The 26295-nt window shown below is 41.6% G+C and overlaps 1 protein-coding gene across 5 annotated transcripts in view; it reads right to left on the bottom strand.

The window, feature by feature from the left end:
• The window catches only part of LOC133654080 (dedicator of cytokinesis protein 9-like), a 201796-nt gene that overhangs the window by 75993 nt on the left and 99508 nt on the right, over positions 1-26295 (bottom strand). For all 5 annotated transcript variants that reach the window (XM_062054078.1, XM_062054083.1, XM_062054081.1 and 2 more), the window contains exons 9-16: positions 23006-23061; positions 7317-7391; positions 7101-7241; positions 6666-7013; positions 6498-6580; positions 3140-3262; positions 2981-3060; positions 2702-2889 (exon numbers count right to left, since the gene is read on the bottom strand). In XM_062054078.1, coding sequence (XP_061910062.1) covers positions 2702-2889; positions 2981-3060; positions 3140-3262; positions 6498-6580; positions 6666-7013; positions 7101-7241; positions 7317-7391; positions 23006-23061 — 1094 coding nt within the window. The remainder of the gene's footprint in view (positions 1-2701; positions 2890-2980; positions 3061-3139; positions 3263-6497; positions 6581-6665; positions 7014-7100; positions 7242-7316; positions 7392-23005; positions 23062-26295) is intronic.

The raw sequence follows: 26295 nt of genomic DNA, 5'->3' as shown, positions 1-26295 counted from the left end.
TCAGATGTGTGAACATGATTGCACAAGGGTTTTCTAATCATCAATTAGCCTTCTGAGCCAATGAGCAAACACATTGTACCATTAGAACACTGGAGTGATAGTTGCTGGAAATGGGCCTCTATACACCTATGTAGATATTGCACCGAAAACCAGACATTTGCAGCTAGAATAGTCATTTACCACATTAGCAATGTATACAGTGTATTTCTTTAAAGTTAAGACTAGTTTAAAGTTATCTTCATTGAAAAGTACAGTGCTTTTCCTTCAAAAATAAGGACATTTCAATGTGACCCCAAACTTTTGAACGGTAGTGTATGTTTGGGGTTTTTTATCCAGTGATTTTATTGGAGTTTTTTTCTATGTTGTCCTTGAGTGCCAAGAAAAGCACCTTTATATGTAAAATGTATTGTGTATGATATATTCCTCCTCAGTCTGTAACACAGTAAAATCCCGCTGACATATCAAATAAATCGAAATGGAAACAAATTAACCAGTAAAAGGAAATTATTGGGGATAAAAGAAGGCAGCTGCAGCCTTAAACAAAACAACCGTAAATGGTCAGATTGAGAAAAAAAAACAGGTTGACTTCTTATAAAATAGGCCTTCTTAGTGGATAATATTACGGTGGAACCCGTTTAGGTCAACATCCCTCGGTTTGGCTGAACATAAGCGGTTGTTGATGTAACTTGAAAAAGACAATGCTTACACATTTACTTGGGAAGAGATAGAGAATGGATGATAATAAAGAAATATTTTACATATCCTAGTTTGTTGACATGGTTTTACTCCATTTGTACAAAAATAACTGTAAATGGGTGCATTTTATTCACGACAGAGACGAAAATTAAAGAAAGATCAACCGCAAAATAGGAAAGAACTTTGATCCTTGTGTTAGGCTTAAAGGGGTCGTATTATGATTTTTGTTCTACATTTAAAACACTTCATTGTGGTCTACATATCATGTAATGGTGGTTATTTGGTCAAAATGTTGCATATATTAGGTTTCCAGTCCGTTTTCAAGCCGGACTGTCTCTTCAGGATGATCCGTATTGTGGGTGGTCTTATTTACGTGCCTCCACTTCAACAGCCTCTTCTCCTCGTCATCCATGTTGTAGTTTGTAGCATTTCCATAGCGAGTCTACTGACAGATGTAAGTTCAAACTATACACTTCTTTGTAATAGAAATGGCAACAACGGAGGATGCATGTGCATGTACGAGCTAGTCTGCTCCTCAACAAGAGGAAAGAGAAAAAGAAGGAGCTTGTTGAATGCGGCGTGGACTACAATAGCGGACTCGCGCAAACCACTTAGGGTACATGTTTACCATAAATGGAGATATCGGCTGGAATCACAATTGTGGAGAACGTCTCTAATGGGGCTATTTATTTATTTATATATATTTACACTACCGTTCAAAAGTTTGGGGTCACCCAAACAATTTTGTGGAAAAGCCTTCATTTCTAAGGACAAGAATAGACTGTCGAGTTTCAGATGAAAGTTCTCTTTTTCTGGCCATTTTGAGCGTTTAATTGACCCCACAAATGTGATGCTCCAGAAACTCAATCTGCTCAAAGGAAGGTCAGTTTTGTAGCTTCTGTAACGAGCTAAACTGTTTTCAGATGTGTAAACATGATTGCACAAGGGTTTTCTAATCATCAATTAGCCTTCTGAGCCAATGAGCAAACACATTGTACCATTAGAACACTGGAGTGATAGTTGCTGGAAATGGGCCTCTATACACCTATGTAGATATTGCACCAAAAACCAGACATTTGCAGCTAGAATAGTCATTTACCACATTAGCAATGTATAGAGTGTATTTCTTTAAAGTTAAGACTAGTTTAAAGTTATCTTCATTGAAAAGTACAGTGCTTTTCCTTCAAAAATAAGGACATTTCAATGTGACCCCAAACTTTTGAACGGTAGTGTATATATATTTATTTATTTTATATACAGTATATATTTATATATTATTTATATATGTATTTATTTATATATGCACCTTATTGCTTTTTTATCCTGCACTACCATGAGCTTATGTAACGAAATTTCGTTCTTATCTGTGCTGTAAAGTTCAAATTTGAATGACGATAAAGAGGAAGTCTAAATCTAATCCCAAATGGCTCTTTTGGAGGAAAGATGAAGGAAGGCAAGGCTGTTTTATAGATATCGCCACAGTGTCTCCATGGTTTGATTTCAAATTTTGGGCACTTGAGCAGATCCCAAATACACAAAAACAGGTTTTAATAGATACGAAAAGTTGGTTTTGCATATTTATTTAGAAATGAGTGGCGGTTAATTTCCTGATGCCCTGCTCACCCTTTTTCCTATCATTGATTTTGACCACAAATCTGCTTTTGAAAAAACACTAATGATGTTTTTTTTTGTAGAAAGGACCCTTTTGGGTCTCAAATTGTATGTTGACAAAAGTAGTCCAACATTAATGTTGACGTCGCCTTAAGCGGCCACTTTTAAAAAGGACACAGCTGACCAGGGCTAAGTGAGTGGGTCGACTCAGACAGGTTGTCGACATAAACAGTGTTGACCGAAGCGGGTTCCATTACAAGGGTTAATTTAATTACAAGTTGTTAACAGGCTATTACCTTTTGGCTAACTGGCAGACTCAAATGAGCATAGGATTAATATAATCAAGATCTTTACAAATACTCAAATGTTGCAAATACCTTTTATAAAAATGTACCTTATGGAAAGATTTCTGCCCATCGTATTTGAGGTGCTTTGGGTAGACATAAAGATGGTTTTTGTAGATGGTAAAGGGTTGGGAGCATTTGGCGATGCAGGGTACAAACTCTTCCACCTCGAGAATGGCACTGCCAGGCTCATTACCATCAAAGTTCCTCACCGGAATGTAGGAGGAAGTGACACAATCTGGAATAAGGAGGGGAGAGACACATTCAATGGAAAAAATGCTTTACTTACTGCATTACTGGATTTTGGGGAAAATATTTGGTGGGTTTACTGGTCATATCTGGGTTCACGCAATCAATTGTTACATCCAAGTTCCCTAACAGCACTGGGAGTTTTGTCATTTTCTCTGGTCTGTTGGGAGAACAGAAATGGATGTCAAACATGTCATGGGGACATCTTGCAGTGATAGAAAACACAAACAATGTTTTACTTTCTGAAGTCAGCTAGCAGTTTGAACATGTCCTCATCTGACAGTTTGCTGCTATCTTGTCTGTAAAGAGCTGAGAAACGAGCACTTGTGTCCAATGTTCCAGATGCATCACTAAAAACAGGCCTGTGAACACAAAATACATTTACATTGAATATCTCATTTGAGTTTGATATCACTGGTCTCAAGAAAAAGTATACAGTCATGGTCACACGTTGATATTATGTGCCCTCATCATGGGCAGGAATGCTTTGTGCTTTTAATGATTTATTTGAATCATAGTTTTTACACTGGATATGGAAGGATTCTACAATGTACATGTTGTGTTTTGGCCTATCTTTTCCTCCTAGTCCGCTCATGTCCGAGCTTGTTGAGCGAAAAAAACTTTATTAGCAATCCAGCATCAAAACAGGCCTTGAAGAACCTATAAAAGAGTTTCGCTAAGTGATTACCCTCTCGTGTGGCAGTCTGACACCCATGTTCAGTAATCATGTCTGAATTTTGAGCAACACTTGACAGCCTGAACGAAAATGGGCCGGTATTGGACAAGACCAGATATTAGCTGATTACTCTTTATGCGCCTTGCCTCAAAGGCAGCTTAGCTCGGTTGGTAGAGCGGACATGCCAGCAACCTTTGGTTCGATCCCCGCTTCTGCCATTCTAGTCACAGCTGTTGTGTCCTTGGGCAAGACACTTCACACACCTTTCCCAGTGCCACCCACACTGGTTTAAAAATATAACTTAGATAACGGGTTTAACTATGTAAAGCACTTTGAGTCACTAGAGAAAAGCGCTATATAAATATAATTCACTTCACTCTCAGTTTGCATGTTCTATTTGGTTCTAAGTCAGAGAGTCTATTTTTGTTCTGCAGAAGTGAGTGTTTGGCCTGAGAGTATATACTATATGGGGGACGGCGTGGCGAAGTTGGGAGAGTGGCCGTGCCAGCAATCTGAGGGTTACTGGTTCAATCCCCACCTTCTACCATCCAAGTCACGTCCGTTGTGTCCTTGAGCAAGACACTTCACCCTTGCTCCTGATGGGACTGGTTAGCGCCATGCATGGCAGCTCCCGCCATCAGTGTGTGAATGTGTGTGTGTGAATGGGTGAATGTGGAAAATAGTGTCAAAGCGCTTTGAGTTCCTTAAAAAAAAGGTAGAAAAGCGCTATACAAGTACGACCCATTTACCATTTACCATATACAATTAGCAGGGTTGTAAGAGTGCATGTAGTCAGAATTTTTAGTGGAACTTTCAGTCGACCCTACACAGTACACATTTAATGAGAGACACAAAGTTAGTCATCTACTCGGTAAACAAATACATTGCAAGTCCCGAGTGATAGCAGGAGTCATGACCAGTGTTGGGTTAGTTCTGAAAACCAGTAACTAGTTACAGTTACTAGTTACTTTATTTCAAAAGTAACTCAGTTACTAACTCAGTTACTTACACCAAAAAGTAATGCGTTACTGTGAAAAGTAACTATTTAGTTACTTCTTTTTTTTTTCCTTTTTTTTAAGGCTCCCATTAATGCCCTTTTAGACTTCATTTCAGTACTGTTATTGCACTGGAGAATAATACCATCTGTTGATCAACTTGACATGCATTTGCATCACTGAACTCAGAAAGCAATGTGGTCTACATACAACACACAAAGACAAATATATGTTTCAAAGGGCCAATCTATTTCAGGCCAGAACAAATTGACAAAACTATTTTAAATAGCTGCAACATAATGGCACTTTAACTTTAACTTTAAGTAGATAGGATCTTTGATCCAAGACACAACTTACATTTAACTAAAATGTTCTTTTCTTTGTGCTCGACAAAAGAAAATTATTGAGAATGTCTCCGTGTTAAAAAAACTCGACTTCTGGCTTCACCATGATGTCTTGTTAGTTGTTATGAGAGTAGCGTATGTGTGTGTGTGTGTGTGGCCCTTTAAGATATGACAGCATGTGAGGTGAGTGACGTCAGTGAGTGAGTGGGCGAGAGAAGTGAGGGAGCGGCGACAGTGAGTGCGTGCAGGTGCTCTAGCTTGGTGGATGGCTGCGTGCAATAAAGTCACAAAGTTGCAACAAACCGCCGTCCTCGTCATTCACCCTCAGCTGTAAAGACCCACTTCCAGGTAAAGTGAAGGTTGTTAGCCCCAAAGTACATAGGCCCTGGAGGAACGTCTCCCCTGCGCCCCTCAACTACGGTCTGGGAGTCCCACACCCCTCCCCTAACTAACGCGTTACTTTGTAACGCGTTAGTCCCAACACTGGTCATAACTAACGATTGTGCCAAGGGGAAGCCAGAGCCATGAGACCCTCGTTTGTCGAGAACTCTTGGCCTTCCATAAGTAAACGGACAAAGATAAGGCGGATAAGACTCTCAATAGGAGATGTATTTCAGAAGGCGGGGCCTTGTAAAAAAAATCATTGTATGTGATTCAAACACTCACATCAAAATCAACCCATGACGCTGATGAGAGGACGCTGGGAAATCCAAACCCGGTCAGAAGAAGAACCAAAACATCCTTGCCACCAATAAATGCCTTCAAAACCGTTCTCTGTTCATCTTTTAAAGAATTAATATTGGATAGATTCGACAAAACAGGTGCAATAGCAGAATCAATGTCAGCACACGACGCAGCAAGCGCTGCGTGCCGCCATTGTTGTTTGAATCAAACAGTCGCTTCGGCGCGACGTCACATCTATGAAATCCCGCCCGGCGATCCTGATTGGGTCATTATTTTTTGCTATCTGAAAGGAGTTTGCAATGCCTTCGAGCCCAGATCCTTGTGTGGGGCTCAGCGAACTACAAGGATCTGGCGAGAGTCAGGTAAAAGGACCGGTGGGCCGGATTAGCAGTATTTTGAGAAGCAGCGTCCTCTGCAGTGGACATTTGTTTTTGGTATTTTTCTTTTACCAGTTACAGGTTGTTTTTTTGTTTTGTTTTAGGGTTTTTTAATAGTCCTGTAATGCAGAATACAAGTGTCTGATGTAGTGGATGCTGGCTTTTGGGAACTTAAAATGTCAAATGCATGAATCTTCCAATGTGTTTACACTAGTCCAAGTTTCTCAATACAACAGAAGCACTTTAGTGTTTTTAAAAAAAATGCTGCAAAAATGTTGGTCCCCCAAGTTTTGAATTGAACGCAAGCCACCAGTTGAATAGCCCTGGTTTACTATTTACATTGTAGGTCATCCTTCCCAAACAAGCTGCATACTTCGTCAGAGTTTGTCTAAATGTTGGTCTCCCAGAATTGACACATTAATTATGAGGTACTGTATGCTTGCAACTCAAGCGCTCTGTTGATTTTTTTCAAAATAACTAGAAGTGCCCAGAATTATGTTATAGAAAAGAGATAAATTCACCTTGCAGACCAGGCAAATGGCATCCTGTACTGGCCGAGTCTTCTGCAGGCCAACTTTGCATTCTTCTTCACTTTTTGAGCCATCTGAACAGAAAATACATATGTTTTTCGAAGGTAACAAGTACATATAGAAGGTGTCAAAAGCATGGTGTTACTGTGATGTGGGCACCTTGGTTGAATCTGAGCTCTTCATGTAGGGCTCAGTACAGTGAGTGATCCCTCCTTGGAGGACCTTCTCAATCCTTGCCACCAAGAAGATCTCTGGATGCGGGCACGTGACTGAAAACACTCCCTGTTTAGGGTATTGGAGAGCCATCTCCGGAAACCCACAGGCTAGCCATTGCTGACCCAAGGGACCCTCGCCCTTACAAGCATCAATGTGCATGGTGTGGTCACCAGTTGAGCAGGATGAAATTTGTCGGACCAAAGGGTGGTTGAGATCTACATGGAAATCAGCAGAGATTTTCCTGCTGTTCTGAACATCAAAGAGGGATAGCACCAGATAGAAAGGTTCCACCTTTCATGAAAGAAAGAAAACAGGGGCAAATAAAATACTTTCTTATTTTCTATAATATTGTTTTACGGCTTTTGGAATGGAACATACGTTAGTTGTTAGTTCCTCCTGATTTTCTGCAATGCAGCACTGCAGATTGAACGACAAGTCATGACAGCTGACCAAGATTCTCTTCCCGAATTTCTCCTCAAACTGATGCACGTCCGGTTCGGTGCTAGTGGAATCCGCTTTCTGTGGATACAGGCGCTGTGTCAGAAAGTCATTGATATCCATAAATCATTAAGGGACCAGGTCGTTAAGCATCACCTGTGTGTCAGGGTCCAATGTGAACAGCTTCAGCCGGGCTTCACTCTTTATTGTAAACTCCATATCTCTGGCCGTCTAGAAAGAAAGAAATTGTCAAAAGACGGTAACCAAATCTAGCATGAAATAGTGATAATCATTGATTGCATATAAGACCTATAGGCCATGTTTCTTTTTCATTTGTAAACATTGGATATTCAATGTCTAATGCACTCTGACAATAAATAAGAAACTGATTATGGTTTACTAGGGATTAAAAACAATATAAAAATTAGGCTTTGAAATCCACTGCTTTAAAATAGTGGTGGTTGGCCTCAAATTGCATGAATATGCATGGTTGTTATAAAAGGACCAAGAGCTTTATTTTTAATATAAATTATAATTGCAACATGTAAAGCTGATTAGGTATTATATTTGGTTTCAGGAGAAAGGTTTAACTTATACAAGTGTTGCTCAATCATATGTTTAAGTCCTAATATGGTTTGTAATGAAATAATGGGATAATACTTACACTTATAATAATAGATACATTAATATTTAAAATTATTATGTAACATAACTTAGGGGTGTGTTTCCCTTGTCTCTCTATTTCTCTTAGCTGATACAACGTAGGTCATATAGTCCATGTTAGGTGGCGGTATGCACCTATAAAAAATAATGGCTGCTTGCTCACCAAATTAAAAAGAAGAAAAATCACAAGAGGTTGCATACATGGTGAACAAACCAGGTCAAGCAAACAATAATTAATGTATGTAATATTAAATAAATAGTAAAAAGGTAGCACAAACATTTTCATGGGTGTTATGTTAAGAAGATATTGTACTAAATTAATATTTAATTTTTATACTCAGCGGCCTGCACGGCAGACTTAATGCAAGCATGTGATTTGAACTTAATGAAAAAGACTGAAAATAAGCCACGGGTCTGGGGGCCGCAGGTCCCCAGCCAGATGTGGGGGACCAACAAGTTGGCTGACCTAATGCTTGTAGTCTAAACAATATTTTTTTTTAAAAATTTTTACAGAGATAAAAAGACTGATTTCAGGCTATAGATGGAAAAATCACATGCCTGTTAATGGCACCCTGCACAGGGACAATGCTACACCAGGCCTAGGGGGCTCTTTATCCCCACCAGAAATCTGTTTAGCCACAGTTGAGTCCCCCTAGCATTTTAGCGATCTATTATGCAAAATCTACTTTTCTTACCTATTGGTACCTGCTGTTGTGTATTTGGGATCTGCAGAAGTCCCGACATTTTTAAATCAAACAATGGAGGCATTGCGGAGAAATTTATAAAAAAATTATTGCCTTCTTTCATACTTCCTCCAAAGGAGCTGTTTGGGATTTTCCCCATTTGTGACGTCCCACTGGTGCCGTCAGCGGAATATCTACTGTACGTATGGTAGAAATGGAGCCACGTAAATAAGACCGCCCACAAAACAGGACAGCTTCATAAAAGCCAATGTCTCTGCGAGTCCAGCTTAGCTAAATCTATAACCAGGCTGAGTCCATATTTCTGTGGCCATTCATGTAACCGAGTCCATCTTTCCAAACGGCAATCAAATGTCCAGCTCCATCGTTTGGCCGCTCAATCACAGGGCGAATATGAACTTTTTTGGACCGTCCCTCCAGAGCGATCATTTGTAAATTGAGCTGTTTGCATTCGTTGCGACAATGTGGCTGCACTTTGTAGCCTATATAGGCTTATAGGTGTCTTATGTTATGTAGTGATCCGATACAACATTGCCAAAGCTTTGTCTGTTGTCTGATAAAGACACTTGTTGTCACATTTTGGATGTATTGTCTGGTTCTTATCACAGTGAGCGCTGTATCTGTTGTATCCAAACCTTTCAAAATACGCCCAAATCTGCACTGATTTAGGTCATTTAACAGCAGCTTAATGGGACCCTACAATCTGTACCATTGTATCTGTCACCTTTGCACATGAAACCTTCTTGCCTTCAATGTTTGTGTTAGGCTTAACTATTTTGTTGAATATTCTTTGGTCAAATTCAATTGAAACTACTTTTATATCGAACATGCGCATAACTGGTTATACTGAAAAAATGAGAATGGAAGTCATGAAAATGTATTATTTTCTTTGCCCTCACACACAAATAAGACTTAGGGCCACCTTAATCCTCAGAACAGACAATTTGGTTATCAGTGTTAACTGGTAAGTAGCCTTTTGTTCTTTTATCAGGCATTAGCCTGATAAAAGGGGCGGCATAGCTCGGTTGGTAGAGTGGCCGCGCCAGCAACTTCAGGGTTCCAGGTTCGATTCCCGCTTCCGCCATCCTAGTCACTGACGTTGTGTCCTTGGGCAAGACACTTTACCCACCTGTTCCCAGTGCCACCCACACTGGTTTGAATGTAACTTATATATTGGGTTTCACTATGTAAAGCGCTTTGAGTCACTAGAGGAAAGTGCTATATAAATATAATTCACTTCACTTCACTTAGCCACGGTGCTTGCTAAAATAGCAAAGGGTGTTGACATATGACTGGTTCACATGTTGTGTAGTGGTTGAAAAAGTATACGTTCATCAAATAAAACAACTGGATGAATACAAATTGTTTTGTTGTTCTGACCCAATAGGTGGGTTGCAATCATGTGACCTCAATCAATCAATCAATCAATCAGCTTTATTGTCCATTCTTACATGTACAAGACACATAAGAACTGAAATTACATTTTCGGCACAATCCCGCTAAGAGCAGACATACGTTACAGGGAGACAAGACGGGACCGCCAACGGATCAGCCTCACTTAGGCGCTCCTCAAAAAGGTGGGAAAAAGGTGACATTGGGGGGAGGGTGGAAGTAAAAAAAAAATATCAGTCTGAGGCTGGACCCTCAGGAATGGTCCAGACTGAGTCCGAGGAAAAAAACCTCACATAGCATGGCACACATAAACAAGGTACATTTAATCACAACAAACTCGCAACAAAGTCATCCAACAGGACCTTGGAGGCCAGCAGCTGCTGTTAAGCGCTGCTCAGCCCCCACAACCCCGGAGGAATAAAGCAGTGGTGAAGACGTTGATTTGGGGAGGGGTGTGTGCGTGCATGTATGCCCAATTAACTTGGGTGAGATGTTGGATTGTCTTTATGGGCCGAGGCCGGCCCCAAGAGTTCAAGAGTTCAAGAGTCCGACCCAGGTGCTTTTGAAGAAAAGGGAAAGGTCAAAAGCGTCCATCTTTGAGGAGTCCTCGGGGGAGTGTTTTCAAACAGCCTGTTCCTCAAGGCCATTCGAGGGAGTCAAATCGTAGATTAAGATGTTGTTTTTTCTTCGAGCAGTCAAAACAATGACATTCCTGCTCTATATGCTGGCTCTGACAATTCCAATTTATTCTTTCTGTAACATCATCAAGATCGAATCTACCTTGCGATTCAAATCAGCAATCGCTCCAGTCTGTGATCCCACAGCACGACCCATTCCTTCCATTGCGTTGAACAGCCTGTTGGCCCCTTGAGTGGCTGCCATCGTCTTCCGAATTTGACGATACACCAGAGCAATGCCCAGCCCAATCAGCAAATGCCCTGCGATCACAGCTCCAAATAGGTAGATGTCTTCCACGTCCTCGATGGAAAGGACTGAGAGGCACATGATTCTCCAAGTATTCCAGGAATCTCTCACGTACCCCGCAGCAATGGTTCCATCAGGGCAGCCAGGCTCCCCCGAGCCTCTTTTCCTTGTCGAAAAGACTGTGTCAATTGCGTCGAGAGTCCAGTTGATCAAATTCATTTTGATGTTTAGATTTGAGGACAGCTCAAGAAAAGAGGCTTCAAAATAGTTCAAACAAGACAAAAACAAAGAGAGCAAGCAGGGAGGGAAGGAGGGAGCGGAGAGAGATGCGACCGCCCTCACCAGTGGCAAGACAGAAAAGCCTAAAGGCACTTCTGGGTTTCAAGCGATATTGTAGGGTCCCATTAGGCTGTTGTTAAATTACCTAAATCAGTGCAGATTTGGGCGTATTTTGAAAGGTTTAGAGGCAAATATAAATGTGATCATGAAATAATACTTAAAATGGGATGGAGTGAATTTATACACTCTTAAGAAAAATATTGTTTTAATGATTTCAACCATTTAACATCACCAAGACGTTACTGCTCGCCACAACTTCACTTCATTTTACACTTAGGGGGTTTAGAGAAGAAAAGATTGGAGGCACATAATGTGTGTACATCTGAGTGGTCCACAAATTAAGCATTAATCGGTGAAAGACAAAGTTGGATCTACATTTGATTGACATAACCAGTGCCGTGCTGCTGTGATTGTGATGCTAATGAGAAAAATTATAAGTTTGTTTGAAGTTTATTTCCTGCTACAAATGTTAGTCTCATCTACAGTTTATATCTGCAGTTGATTTTATGGTGTGAAGTTCATATTTTGTCTCATTAATTAGCTATAGATGTCTCTGTCGTTCAGCAATATTTGTTATCGATATCGATATCAAGATTAAGTATATGTATATGCTGTTTATCTAGATTATTAATACTATTAAGGATATTTTCTTGATGCTATATCCAATATCATCCAAGACGCTATAATATGGTCAACCGTGTCGAATAAAGCACTTGGCTTTTAGTTTCTGTTAAGAAAACGGACAATGAAAATAGAGTGGATTGGACCAACAATTACAATATTTATTACTAGGACTTAACATGACGTTAGTTTATTTGCACAAGGTCTTCGTAGTTATATTCAGGCATAGCAACCACAAAAGTATATTAACAAACTAATGTGATCTCTTGTCCTTTCCTTGCGTTTAGTTCTGCTCTTAAACACTACTAGTATAGTACAGAATAAAGTTGATTACATCACAGAAAGTTTATCAAATCAAATGTTAAAACAAACATTTTACAAAGTGATCGCTGCAGACACAAGCGGTCCGATTGTATTCCACAAGATGATGAAAGTGATATTGTCAGGCTTGTCCAAACTGTTTTTCCTCTGTGTTTGTTTTATTTGCTGTCAACACTCTATTTTGGTTCAGTTTCCTGTTTGTCTCTCTGAGTGCTGTGTCCCCTCAGCTGTGGCTGATTGGCACCTGGCCACACCTGGTGTCAATCAGCCAGCTGCTATTTGAACCTGCTTTGCACTCCAGTCAGGGCTGGAGTATTGTCGTTCGAGCTGATACTTGTCGATGTCATTGTCATCACTACCTATGTCAGTAATACTTGTCGATGTCAATGTCTACTACCTGTCCTGGCTACTACTTGTCGTTGTAGCGGTAAGCTGTTCCTGATAGCTATTTGTAGTTTGCTGTCTCCTAGTTTCTTGTTTTCCTTAGCTATATCCAGTTAGGCGTTAACTGTTTCCAGTTTTTCTGTTTGCTGGTTCCTGTTTTCAGTTTGGCTATTTCCTGGTTTGTGTTATACATTTGTTTTGGACATTAAATCATGTTTTCCTGTACCAAGCCTGCCTTCTCTGCATCTTGGGGTTCGTCACCAACACAATGTGACAGATATTTTTAGAAGCCATTTACTTTGACGCACTTTCGTTTTTTCCTGACTTTATTACCTTAATGAGCCACTTCTTTCGGGACATGATATGAAAGCTCTTTCCTATCGCTCTATTTGAAAGACTGGAACACCCAAGAATAGAACAGCAATACGGCATTTTCTGATCAAACTCTACACTCTCTCTCACTTGTTTTAAGGCTACGCTCAAACTGCTTGACCATCGTGTGAATTAAGCCGCAAAGAAGAAAAACAGATGTGACGTCATATGCAACCCAGCTATTATAAACAAGAGACTTGTGCTAATATTCATAAACATTGGTAAGAGAGCCCGAGCATTTGTTTCCTCATTCAGACAAAAACAAAAACATCTTATTAGTTTGATGTATTAAAATATAGTGACAGTTTTTAACTGAAATAGTGGATGTCTCATTAACTTGCATTTGCCAGTATTGATGGAAGTCCATTGAGTCAATGAAACCTTATCAAGTTTAAAAGATACATTTCCCAGCCCTAAACAATATATATATATATTTTTTTTAAACATGCAAAAAGTATATAAAATGTGCTTTTTTTGTCCTTTAAAACAGTTTCAAAAAGCTTCAAACTAGAATTTGCCAACACTTGTGGGAGTACTATTTGTCCCCATACCTGACATCTATCTCTTTAAGATTATGTTGTATCATCTTTGTTTGTTGGTTATGTGTAAGCTATTCCATGTGAGGTTTTTTTGTTTGTTTTGTTCGAGATTGTGTCATGACTTGGTCTATGGCGTGATTTGTTCTCCCGTGGTGCAAATGATGTGGACCGGACGTGGCTTGGAGGTGAGGACATTTTTTTTTATTTATAATGTCCTGCCCAGCTTCTCGGGCAAATCATATAGCAGATGTAGATGCCCACATCGGCTGTTCAGATTTACTTTACAAAAGAGAAGTGTAGGATACTTCTCTTGTTGCCTTACTTGTATTTTGACTTTATTAAATGTATTTATATTATCATTTGGTGCAGCCGGGCCGGAGCAGGAGGGGATAGAAAGAGAGAAAAAGGAAGACAGAGGGGGGAATTGTGGGGACAAGAGGGGGATTAGACAGAGAGACAAAAACAACAACAGCAAACACAACAACAACAACAACAACAACAACAGAGCAACATCAGCAAATACGACATGTACAAATATGATGGTAAAAGTAATAGCAAATAAGCAGTTAGCGAAAATTTTAAAAAAAATACAGAAATGACAATGAGCATTATTACACTAAAAATGGAGCAATATGAATACCAATAGAAATAGTGCTATTGATAATAAACAATACCAGTACTTTACCTTTATTATCAACAATACAATTGTTCAAATGCAACAATACATATACGTAATGATAACTTGAGCTACGAAAGAATGCAGAAAAATGGAGGGGAAGAAAGAAAAGCAACCTACATTAACCTTGTAGATTGTTATAGTAACAATAGGTTAAGCTTTGTCAGTGTGCCATGTGTTATACCCAGTTTACCCTAGGGCAACAACGTTAATATATGTTTGATGAAACGAGATTATGTGCATGAGTGTATGTGTGCATATGTACTTGTATATGTACAGTATGTGTATGTGTGCTTGTACAGTGAATGTATATGTACAGTATGTGTACTGTATATGTGTGTACAGCGAATGTACATGTACAGTATGTGTATATGTGTGTTTGAACAGTGAATATACATACATATATATATACATACACATAAACATACACATGTACACATACACACACATACACATGCATACACATACACATATATATACATACATACATACATACATACATACATACATACATACACACACACACATACACATACACAGTTTGTCAGCCCCGACAACCACCACGCGCGCGCGCTGCCACCAGTCACAACATCAGCCACCCCCCTGCACCAGACCCAGCAGCCACGGGCGCCCACACCACAAACAAACGGCAGCAGAAACAGCAGCCACAACACCCCCAGACAGCCAGCACCACCCAATCAAATCAAAGCGATCAAAAAAAAAACGCTACCGGCAACCACACGCCAACAGGATCACAGATACCAGCCAGCGCCAGCCCGCCAGCAAGCCCAAACGCCAACACGCAAACAAGAGACACCAACACCCCCCCCACCAAAAGACCCCACCACCCCGACCCAAACCCGCACAAACACACCACCGCCCAAACAACCGAGACACAGTATCCAGACCAGACACGGGCGCCGCGCCGCCACCACATCAAGTCGCCAACAGAGACCCCACAGCGCAAGGTCGGGCCACACGGGCACGGACCCCACCCAACAGGAAGCGAGACCCGCGCGATACCACACACAAATAAATAAGATTAAACAAAAATAAGAATAATTTAAAAAATAATAATAATAATAATAAAATGAAATACAAATTAAATTAAAAATAACAAATACAAATAATTAAATAAAATAAAGTAAGTAAATAATAAAAATTATTTTTAAAAAACAAATAAATAAATAAATATATATATATACACATGTATATATATATATACATACATATACACATACACATACATACATACACACATACACACATATATATATATATATATATATATATATATATATATATATATATATATATATATATATATATATATATATATATATATATATATATATATATATATACATACATACACATACATACACACATATATATACACATAAAATAATAATAACAATAATAATAAATTAATAAAAGCCTGGCAGGCCACCAGAACGCAGTCCCCGGAATCCGCGCCGGCCGACAAGGCAATGAGGGGTGCGCCGAACCCCAACCCCCCCACATGCATGTGTACAAAGCCCCCAGAGTGTCTACTGTGTAGTTAAAATTAGGAGGTCAGCCATTACAGCCGACCTCCAGTCCCTATTGATGCGTGTACTGTAGCGTGAGTGAGATATGTATGCTTGTGGGAACTAATAATGCGATTAAAATTGGGGGACATCAAGGTCTTGGTGGGTCCCAACCAAGCCGAGCCCTCCAAATCCTAAGTGTCTAATATGCAGCTAAGATTGAGGGATGGACGAGCAGGGGACAAGACAGGAGGACCGGAGCCCCATAGGAGGCATCCTCAACCCCCCGCCATGCCTCCCCGCAGGACAATCCCCCAAAGTTCTATATTTGTGTGACTGTGTGTGCTATAAGTAGGAGGAGTAGAGGGCCCGGACATCCCCCCCAGTCCATGCGGCCGACAACCAGGAACTACGGCCAGGAAGCCGCCCCCCCCCCCCCCCCCCCCCCCCCACGGCCCGTGACCCACACCAGACCACTTTAGCGTGACGTCACGCGAGCCCACCCCCCGCCAAACAAAGCCAGCTCCCGCCCGCCCCAACCCAACCCCGCAGAGCCCATACCAGCAACCAAACGCAGAAAAACTGCACAGCCCCATGCCCAATGCAAACACCGCATCCCGGCCATCCACACAGCAACGTACCCATACGAGTTCCGGCCAGGGGACGGCGCCCCCCAACCGGGGAAGAAGCCAATGCACCCCGTCCGCACGCCAGCCCCCAAACCAGCCGGCAAGCCAACGCCAGCCAGCCCCCACAACCCCACAAGCGCACAGATACCAGCCACAGTCCCCCAACCACTCCAACCCAACACAGCGACGCCAACCGCCGGCAGTACCACAGCAACCATCACCACCACCGCCCGTCCGCAGTACAAACACCCGCGGCCGCCGAAACCTGAAACAAAAAAAAAGCGACCTACCCCGTAAACCACAACAACGCACACCCCCAGCTACCACAGAGGCCGCCAACCCACCTACCCCAACTCATCCACATACAGGCCAATCGATCCACCGGACATCCACACCCATACACACACCTACACATACATACACACATACATACACACATACACATACACACATGCATGCATATACACATACACACACACATATATACACCTACATACATATACATATGCACACATATACACACACATACATACACCAAAACAAAACAAAAACAAAAACAAAGAATATAAAAAATAAAAATAAAAATAAAAATAAAAATAATAATAATAATAAATAAAATAAAATAAACCCTTTTAATAAAATAAAATAAAAATAAACATGAGGCCTGGTTGCCAACAGTGTCCAGCGCCACCAAACCCCGCAGCCATACCCGCACGTCCATGCCCCCCCGCCCACCACCCACCAGGCACCCCATCCGGCAAAAAGCCATAAGGGCCCAGCCCCGCACCCACAGCCGGCATGCCATGGCATCTCTGCAGGCCTGGTGCAGCGATCAGCAATGCACACCGGGGCAGCGACACACACACATGTACCTACATACATACACACAGATTCCACCATACATACATACAAACGTACACACACACACACACACACACATATACATATATATAATTTAACAGAATAAATAAAATTGATTAAATAGATAATTTAAAAAATATATATATAAGTATATATATAAATAAAATTAATAAATAAATAAGGGCGGAGTAAAACACAGGAGGGAGACCCCCGCAGGGCAGTCAGGCTGCACCGCCGGGGCCCCAACAAGGGAGGAAAGGAGCCCCCCCAACCCGGCACCAGGCGGGCCCGCACAGCCGCAGCGTAGGGCGACCCCGGGCAGACCCCGCCCCGCGCCCCAGGGGAAGGAGGAAGCCCACGGACACCCGAAGCCAGAGGGGCACGAGCCGACCCCCGCCCGACAGCGGCAAGGCCCCGGCCCCACGGGCGCAACCCCCCGCCCAACCACCCACGAGAGGGGCAGCCCCCCACCCAACCCAAGGCGGCCACCCCCAACAGCTCCACCCGCACCCCAACCCCCGCCCAGGCACCACCATCCACCCCCAGCCCCCAGACCACTCACGGATCGGCCCGCCAGGCCGGCACCAGGGAACACACCCCAGGCCCACCCGACCCCGCGGCACACGGCCCCCCCGGCACCCACGACCCCCCACCCACGGAGCAAGACCCCCGGGACAGAGCCCCAGCCCCGGCCCCCATGGGAATCAGGTCAGGAAATCAATTAGCGGTGCCCAAAGAGATCTGAATTCTGTCAGTTGTTGTTTTGATTCAGCAGACATTCTTTCCATAACTACATAATCTAATAAAATGTTTTTGTAAAGGTTTATACATAAATTATTTTTTGATTTCCAATTCATGAGAATAGTTTTCTTGGCAATGCCTATTGCATTTATAAGGAGGTATGTTTTGTTTATATCAAAGTCAGTTGCGGAGAGATCACCCAACAGGCAGAGTGCGGGGGAGATGGGAATAGGAATCTCTAACGCTAATGATAGGTTCTCGCACACTCCAAGCCAAAAGTTACTCACGGGAGCACAGGACCACATTGAGTGTAAGTAGTTATCTACCTTATTATCTGAGCAGTGTACACAAATGTTAGAGTCGGCTAAACCCATTTTATACATTCTTAGACCGGTGTAATGTATTCTGTAAAGTATTTTGAGCTGAATCAGTCGTAAATTCGGATTCTTAATCAAACGAGAAGTATTGAGGCATATTTGTTTCCAGAATTCTGGGTCAAGGCTTGTGGATATGTCTGAGTGCCATTTGGAAGTTGGGATACTTATTGTGTTATCTATTTTTGATAAGAGAGCATATAATTTGGATAAAGCTTTGGGGGCAGATGTTTTGAAGAATTTAACGGTCGTATGATTACTTTCCCATGTTGTTTTGTTGAATCTTGCGCTAATTACAGATTTGATTTGTATATATTCTAGGAATTTATTAGGATTGATTGCATATTGTGTTATTAAACTTTTAAAAGAGATAAAACTGTTTGCATTGATGATATCCCCAAGACATCTGACTCCTTTATCACACCATGTTGGAAAGTTCAATGGCTTCTTGTTTAAAAGAAAATCAGGATTATTCCAAATAGGCGTAAATTGACAGGGAGTGAGCGGGGATCCAGTTATTTTCAAAAACTCCCACCAAGCTGTTAAGGTAGTGCGTATATTAATACTTTTGAAGCAGTTGTGTTTTCGGAAAATTTGGCTAATAAAGGGCAAATTAGAAATTGGGATCTCCTGGCTAAGTGATTGTTCAATCTCTAACCATAAACTATCTAATAAAGTGGGATTGGTCCATTTTAGTATATATTGTAGTTTATTTGCAAGGAAGTAATATGAAAAGTTTGGGAGTTCTAGACCCCCGTATTCTTTTGGTTTTTGTAAAGTTTTAAGGCTGATTCGTGCTGGTTTACTCTTCCAAAGAAACTGATTGATGTGTGAGTCTAGTGATTTAAACCAGATTTGAGAAGGTTTGGTTGGAATCATTGAAAAGAGATAATTAACCCTAGGCAAGACCATCATTTTCACGGTAGAAACCCTTCCCATAAGTGAGATTGGCAGTGCTTTCCAACGCGCTTGGATTGGGGAGTAATTCAAGCGATTCAGATCTGACAATGTGGAGGAAATATTGATTCCCAGGTATTTAATGTTCCCTTTATGCAGTGGAATCGATGAGGTGCTCTGGAAGTCAAAATTTATTGGCAACACAGTAGATTTGGACCAGTTGATTGCGTAATCTGAAATAGAACTGAATTTATTGATAAGTGAGATTGTATCTTGAAGAGAAGAATGTGGATTTTGTAAGAAAAGTAATACATCATCAGCATAAAGGCTTATTTTATGATGAACGGTTGCGGTATGGATGCCTTTAATATAATTTAATATAAGGACAATAAAAAGGAATAAACAAAAGGCGCTCACAGCGGAAGTACAAACTTGACTATGAAACAAAAGACATGCACGTGGGCACAAAAACTATGAACAATAAACAAAAACTTACTTGGCATAGAACAGGACATGAAGACGCGTGATCATAAAGAGGGCAAAGCATAAATGTGCGGAGAAGGTGAATGTGATGTCGCCAGAAAGACCAACAGAAAATGACAGATTTAAATAGTGACATGATCAGTGAAAACAGGTGCGTGACTCAAAACGTGAAACAGGTGCGTGACATGACAGGTGAAAACTAATGGGTGACCATGGAAACCAAACAAAACAAGGAAGTGAAACCAAGAACTAAAAAAAGAGTCCAAAAACCAAACAAAACAAAAACATGATTAACACAGACATGACAGATTGGATATTACTATCACCCTCTTCAAGGCACTCTTGTCACTTTTCCTTCACCAGCACAACCACCCTTACAAATATAAGAGAGGCTCCGCCGCATAAAGATGATAATGAGGTTTGTCGTATATTGTCATTATATTGTCAATATATCAGTATTAAGGTCACCTTTTATTTTTGGTACAACAAAATAACAACATTAAAAAAGGGCCTTATCTTTTGAGCTTAAATGATTTTTAAAAATAAACATAAAAAAACTACAAATTGCAGGCAGCTAATTGTCCAATAAATACAGTTTTTCCTAAATAAAAAGTAAAGAAATAGCATTGAGAAAAAAAAACGATGGGGTGCCACTTTGATACATTTTTGGCATCAAAGATGGGTAAAGATGGAATAAGCCTACTACAAAATGTGTGTAATATATAATTCATATAACTCATTAATAATGGATTAATATAACACAATTTTAGATTATGCTGATATCTAATTAAAAAAATCCTCAGGAAAAAAAATATGTATTAGGAAAGCGCAAGTATGCAGATTTAATTTTTTAACAGAATAAAGTCCATCACTAATTGAGGTGCAGACATAATAGTTCAACTTTACAGCACTGTTCCAGTACTCGGCTGAATAACGGCAGAATACTGCTCGCATCTAATCTACTTGTATTTATCCATTTATGAATTTCACTGGAAAAAGTTGCTTGTGATGGTCTTTAACCAGAAATGGGAAAACTTTTTGGACCAGGACAAAGGGTTTGTGTAAACATGGAAAGAAAAAACCTCCTCAACATAATTGCAAACAAACAAAAAATTTGAAAAATGCAGCAGACAACATGGCGAAACATGTCAACAAACAATCTGTCTGACAAAATATCACTTCTCTGCAGAACTTTGTCATGCAAAGATGCCTTCGTCATATTGGCTCGCACTCTTTCGACAACAAACCCCCACTCTGTTTTGTATGTAAACCTCATCTTGGAGCTGCTCTCACACAGGCCCTTTGATTTCAGATCCTTTGTTTGCACAAATGGCCTAGTGGGCCATACTGTATATGGCCCATGCCCTAACCAAGAAGTCAGCCTAACCCTAAACACTAACACTGACATTATCCCAGTTACAGTATATCAGAACCTACAACACTCCATTCAGACAAACTGTATTTAAAGGCCTACTGAAACCCACTACTACCGACCACGCAGTCTGATAGTTTATATATCAATGATGAAATCTTAACATTGCAACACATGCCAATACAGCCGGGTTAACTTATAAAGTGCAATTTTAAATTTCCCGCTAAACTTCCGGTTGAAAACGTCTATGTATGATGACGTATGCGCGTGACGTCAATCGTTGAAACGGAAGTATTCGGACACATTGTATCCAATACAAAAAGCTCTGTTTTCATCGCAAAATTCCACAGTATTCTGGACATCTGTGTTGGTGAATCTTTTGCAATTTGTTTAATGAACAATGAAGACTGCAAAGAAGAAAGTTGTAGGTGGGATCGGTGTATTAGCGGTTGGCTGCAGCAACAAAACCAGGAGGACTTTGACTTGGATAGCAGATGCGCTATCCGACGCTAGCCGCCGACCGCACGGATGATCGGGTGAAGTCCTTCGTCGCTCCGTCGATCGCTGGAACGCAGGTGAGCATGGGTGTTGATGAGCAGATGAGGGCTGGCTGGCGTATGTGGATAGCTAATGTTTTTAGCATAGCTCTGTGAGGTCCCGTTGTTAAGTTAGCTTCAATGGCGTCGTTAGCAACAGCATTGTTAAGGTTTGCCAGCCTGGAAAGCATTAACCGTGTAGTTACAGGTCCATGGTTTAATAGTATTGTTGATTTTCTGTCTATCCTTCCAGTCAGGGGTTTATTTCTTTTGTATCTATCTGCAGTTAAGCCCGATGCTGTCACGTTAGCTCCGTAGCTAAAGTGCTTCGCTGATGTATTGTTGTGGAGATAAAAGCCACTGTAAATGTCCGTTTCGCGTTCTCGACTCTCATTTTCAAGAGGATATAGTATCAGATGTGGTTTAAAATACAAATCCGTGATCCACAATAGAAAAAGGAGAAAGTGTGGAATCCAATGAGGGCTTGTACCTAAGTTACGGTCAGAGCGAAAAAAAATGTGTCCTGCACGCTCTCTAGTCCTTCACTCTCACGTTCCTCATCCACAAATCTTTCATCCTGGCTCAAACTAATGGGGTAATCGTCGCTTTCTCGGTCCGAATCGCTCTCGCTACTGGTGTAAACAATGGGGAAATGTGAGGAGCCTTTCAACCTGTGACGTCACGCTACTTCCGGTACGGGCAAGGCTTTTTTTATCAGCGACCATAAGTTGCGAACTTTATCGTCTATGTTCTCTACTAAATCCTTTCAGCAAAAATATGGCAATATCGCGAAATGATCAAGTATGACATAGAATGGATCTGTTATCCCCGTTTAAATTTAAAAAAATCATTTCAGTAGGCCTTTAAGTTATTTCCACCATGATGCCCTGCTTTCATCCAAGATTTTTTTTAAAATATGACATTAAAAAAAACTTACAAGCTTTAAGACAAACCTTGACAGTAAATGTTGAGGCCAAAGCCTGAGTCTGACCATGCCTCTAAGTATTTGTGTCCTACTGCCGGGCATCCCTGTGACCATTTTCTGGACTCAGGATCTTTCTGTGTGGAGTTTGCATGTTCTCTCTGACTGCGTGGGTTCCCTCCGGGTACTTCCTCCCACCTCCAAAGACATGCACCTGGGGATAGGTTCATTGGCAACACTAAACTGGCCCTAGTGTGTGAATGTGAGTGTGAATGGTGTCTGTATATCTGTGTTGGCCCTGCGATGAGGTGGCCACTCGTCCAGGGTGTACCCCGCCTTCCACCTGTGTGCAGCTGGGATAGGCTCCAGCACCCCCTGTAACCCCGTAAGGGACAAGCGGCCAAAAATGGATGGATGAATGGATGCTTTTGGACATGCATATACACACAGTTCCAGATGTTTGCTTGGTGAGCACCAACATGAAAACGTGGGTGTTTGGTTGCATGAAAGAGTTTTGTCTACATCTCAAACTACATAAAACTCAAGTTAGTAGATGAAAAAATTACTACCTGAAAGCTGTCTTGAAAACTTCCGGAGGATAGGTCGGTGTCTCCATGATCCTCTTCTGTGGGAGAGATTCATTTGAGCTCCACTGGCTTCAACAAGTAATGTATAAATACCACAGGATGATATACTGTACTAGTTTCTGTCTTTCCAGGAAAACATACAGGTGTGATGAATTGATATGTATTTCATTTATTGTTGTAAATTGATGGCAAACGGGGAATACGTTGTAGGTCATAAAGCAAATTAGTGTAATATCTAATAATATATCTCATTATTATTGAATTAATTCTATTTTCAGAATATGGCAATTAAAAAAACAAGCTGCAGGCCGACAGTGCAGAAGAGTGCTTATCACAAGTAAAAATTCAATCACACTTTTCTAGATAATATATGTTAAATAATTTAGCTCACTTTGTCACATTTAGTGTCATTTTCATCACATTTGAGATAGAAATTAAATGGTGAATCTAAACGTTAAAGGTGCTGTTGGAGCCAAATTTCCTTATTTGCCCGATTGTAGCTGAGATAGGCTCCAGCGCACCCCGCGACCCCGAAGGGAATAAGCAGTAGAAAATGAATGGATGGATGTTTATATTGTTTTTATTTTGTTTTCTCTAATTGATTGCTGGCCTCAGTTCATGCTGAATTTCTTATTCGGCAGATTGCTCCGCCCACTTCCTCTTGAGAACCAGGAAGTGTTGATAGGTATGGGACCGTTGCTATGGTAGCCTCTTTTAATTGGATTCAGGTGTGAGCACTTGGGGGGAATTGCATTGAGAACAAACAGTTTTCGACCGTGCCGTGCGGGCCGTGTGTGGTCAGGTCTCGCTGCTGTGACAATGTGCCATTCAAGGTCAGCATACATTATGTTCTATAGCCTACATTTGATTTAATTTTGATAGCATAAAATAAACGGATTGTCATATCCAAACACAAAACTACAGTACTGGACATTCAATCATTTGCACGCGTCAAACTGGTCAACACAGTCGCCCTCAGTATCGGCCCAGAGGTAAGGGCTGTACAAGTGCTATTTGCAGCCTTTACACGGATGTCTCGAGGGCGCTCATTTTCCAATATGTTGAAGATTAGATCACGCCCTCTTACGGCTTTCAGCATGTAATGACGTAAATAAGCCTGTGCATAACACATGTATGCGCATTAGCTTTGTTTGTTGTTTGCTAATGACAGCAATTTGGATAGGTAATGTTAGCTATCGGGAAGGCTGAGGAGTGGGATCCCACGGTAAGGTCTATTCAGGTGTGCTGGAAAGGAGGCTACGCCGGATAGTCGAACCTCGGATTCAGGAGGAACAGTGTGGTTTTTGTCCTGGTCGTGGAACTGTGGACCAGCTCTATACTCTCGGCAGGGTCCTTGAGGGTGCATGGGAGTTTGCCCAACCAGTCTACATGTGTTTTGTGGACTTGGAGAAGGCATTCGACCGTGTCCCTCGGGAAGTCCTGTGGGGAGTGCTCAGAGAGTATGGGGTGTCGGACTGTCTGATTGTGGCGGTCCGCTCCCTGTATGATCAATGCCAGAGTTTGGTCCGCATTGCCGGCAGTAAGTCGGACCCGTTTCCAGTGAGGGTTGGACTCCGCCAAGGCTGCCCTTTGTCACCGATTCTGTTCATAACTTTTATGGACAGAATTTCTAGGCGCAGTCAAGGCGTTGAGGGGATCTGGTTTGGTGGCTGCAGGATTAGGTCTCTGCTTTTTGCAGATGATGTGGTCCTGATGGCTTCATCTGGCCAGGATCTTCAGCTCTCACTGGATCGGTTCGCAGCAGAGTGTGAAGCGACTGGGATGGGAATCAGCACCTCCAAGTCAGAGTCCATGGTTCTCGCCCAGAAAAGGGTGGAGTGCCATCTCCGGGTTGGGGAGGAGATCTTGCCCCAAGTGGAGGAGTCCAAGTACCTCGGAGTCTTGTTCACGAGTGAGGGAAGAGTGGATCGTGAGATCGACAGGCGGATCGGTGCGGCGTCTTCAGTAATGCGGACGCTGTATCGATCCATTGTGGTGAAGAAGGAGCTGAGCCGGAAGGCAAAGCTCTCAATTTACCGTTTGATCTACGTTCCCATCCTCACCTATGGTCATGAGCTTTGGGTTATGACCGAAAGGACAGGATCACGGTTACAAGCGGCCGAAATGAGTTTCCTCCGCCGGGTGGCGGGGCTCTCCCTTAGAGATAAGGTGAGAAGCTCTGCCATCTGGGGGGAGCTCAAAGTAAAGCCGCTGCTCCTCCACATCGAGAGAAGCCAGATGAGGTGGTTCGGGCATCTGGTCAGGATGCCACCCGAACGCCTCCCGAGGGAGGTGTTTAGGGCACGTCCGACCGGTAGGAGGCCACGGGAAGACCCAGGACACGTTGGGAAGACTATGTCTCCCGGCTGGCCTGGGAACGCCTCGGGATCCCCCGGGAGGAGCTGGACGAAGTGGCTGGGGAGAGGAACATCTGGGCTTCCCTGCTTGGGCTGCTGCCCCCGCGACCCGACCTCGGTTAAACGGAAGAAGATGGATGGATGGATGGATGGATGGATGGATGGATGGATGGATGGATGTTAGCTATCATTAAATATAAGAGACATGTGTACATGCGGCAAGACAGTGATGAGTGACAAGCCTGGGCGCCAAATGAATACCTCAAACCGACGAGCACTTTTTACTCAAAATAGTTAGTGATTTGGAAAAATATAGCCACCTTAAAAAAACATATGTTCTGTTAAACAACTAATGGTAACATAAACTAGCTGGTGGTGTTCATGTTATAGTTTTTGGTTTGAAAATGTTAACTCTGGGAAAGTTGCAAAAAGTCCCTATTAGATTTATATGCTAGATGCTAATTTTAAAAATCTAGATCAGGGGTGTCAAACTCAAATACAGAGTGGGCCAAAATTTAAAACTGAACAAAGCCGCGGGCCAAGGTTGAACAAAATAACCTTTTTGATAGGGACCCAAACAAGTTTTGCATTGAATATTGAACAAGCAAGGCTTATATAACTTTATAATGACATGCAAAATCGAGTTTCAAATAATAATAATAATAATTAAAAAATATCGATGGCATATCAAATACAATTTAAATAAAAATGGAATGCCTCTTTTCTATTTGCAGCCTTCTGAGGTAAATATCAACATTAACTTTTTCCACAGGTTAATAAATTTGAAAATATAATAGTGAATAAAACAACCATTCAGGACTTTAAACTGCTCAGTTTGCAACACACTGATCTAATCTGATGTGCCCAAGCCAGATACCTGCCATCTTTTCTTGGATGCTAGTTCATTAATGTCGG

The sequence above is a fragment of the Entelurus aequoreus genome, linkage group LG07, assembly GCF_033978785.1.
Source record: "Entelurus aequoreus isolate RoL-2023_Sb linkage group LG07, RoL_Eaeq_v1.1, whole genome shotgun sequence".
In the NCBI taxonomy this organism is placed as follows: Eukaryota; Metazoa; Chordata; class Actinopteri; order Syngnathiformes; family Syngnathidae; genus Entelurus; species Entelurus aequoreus.
The sequence above is the reverse complement of the archived record's forward strand: the minus strand, read 5'-3'. Positions and strand labels throughout refer to the sequence as shown.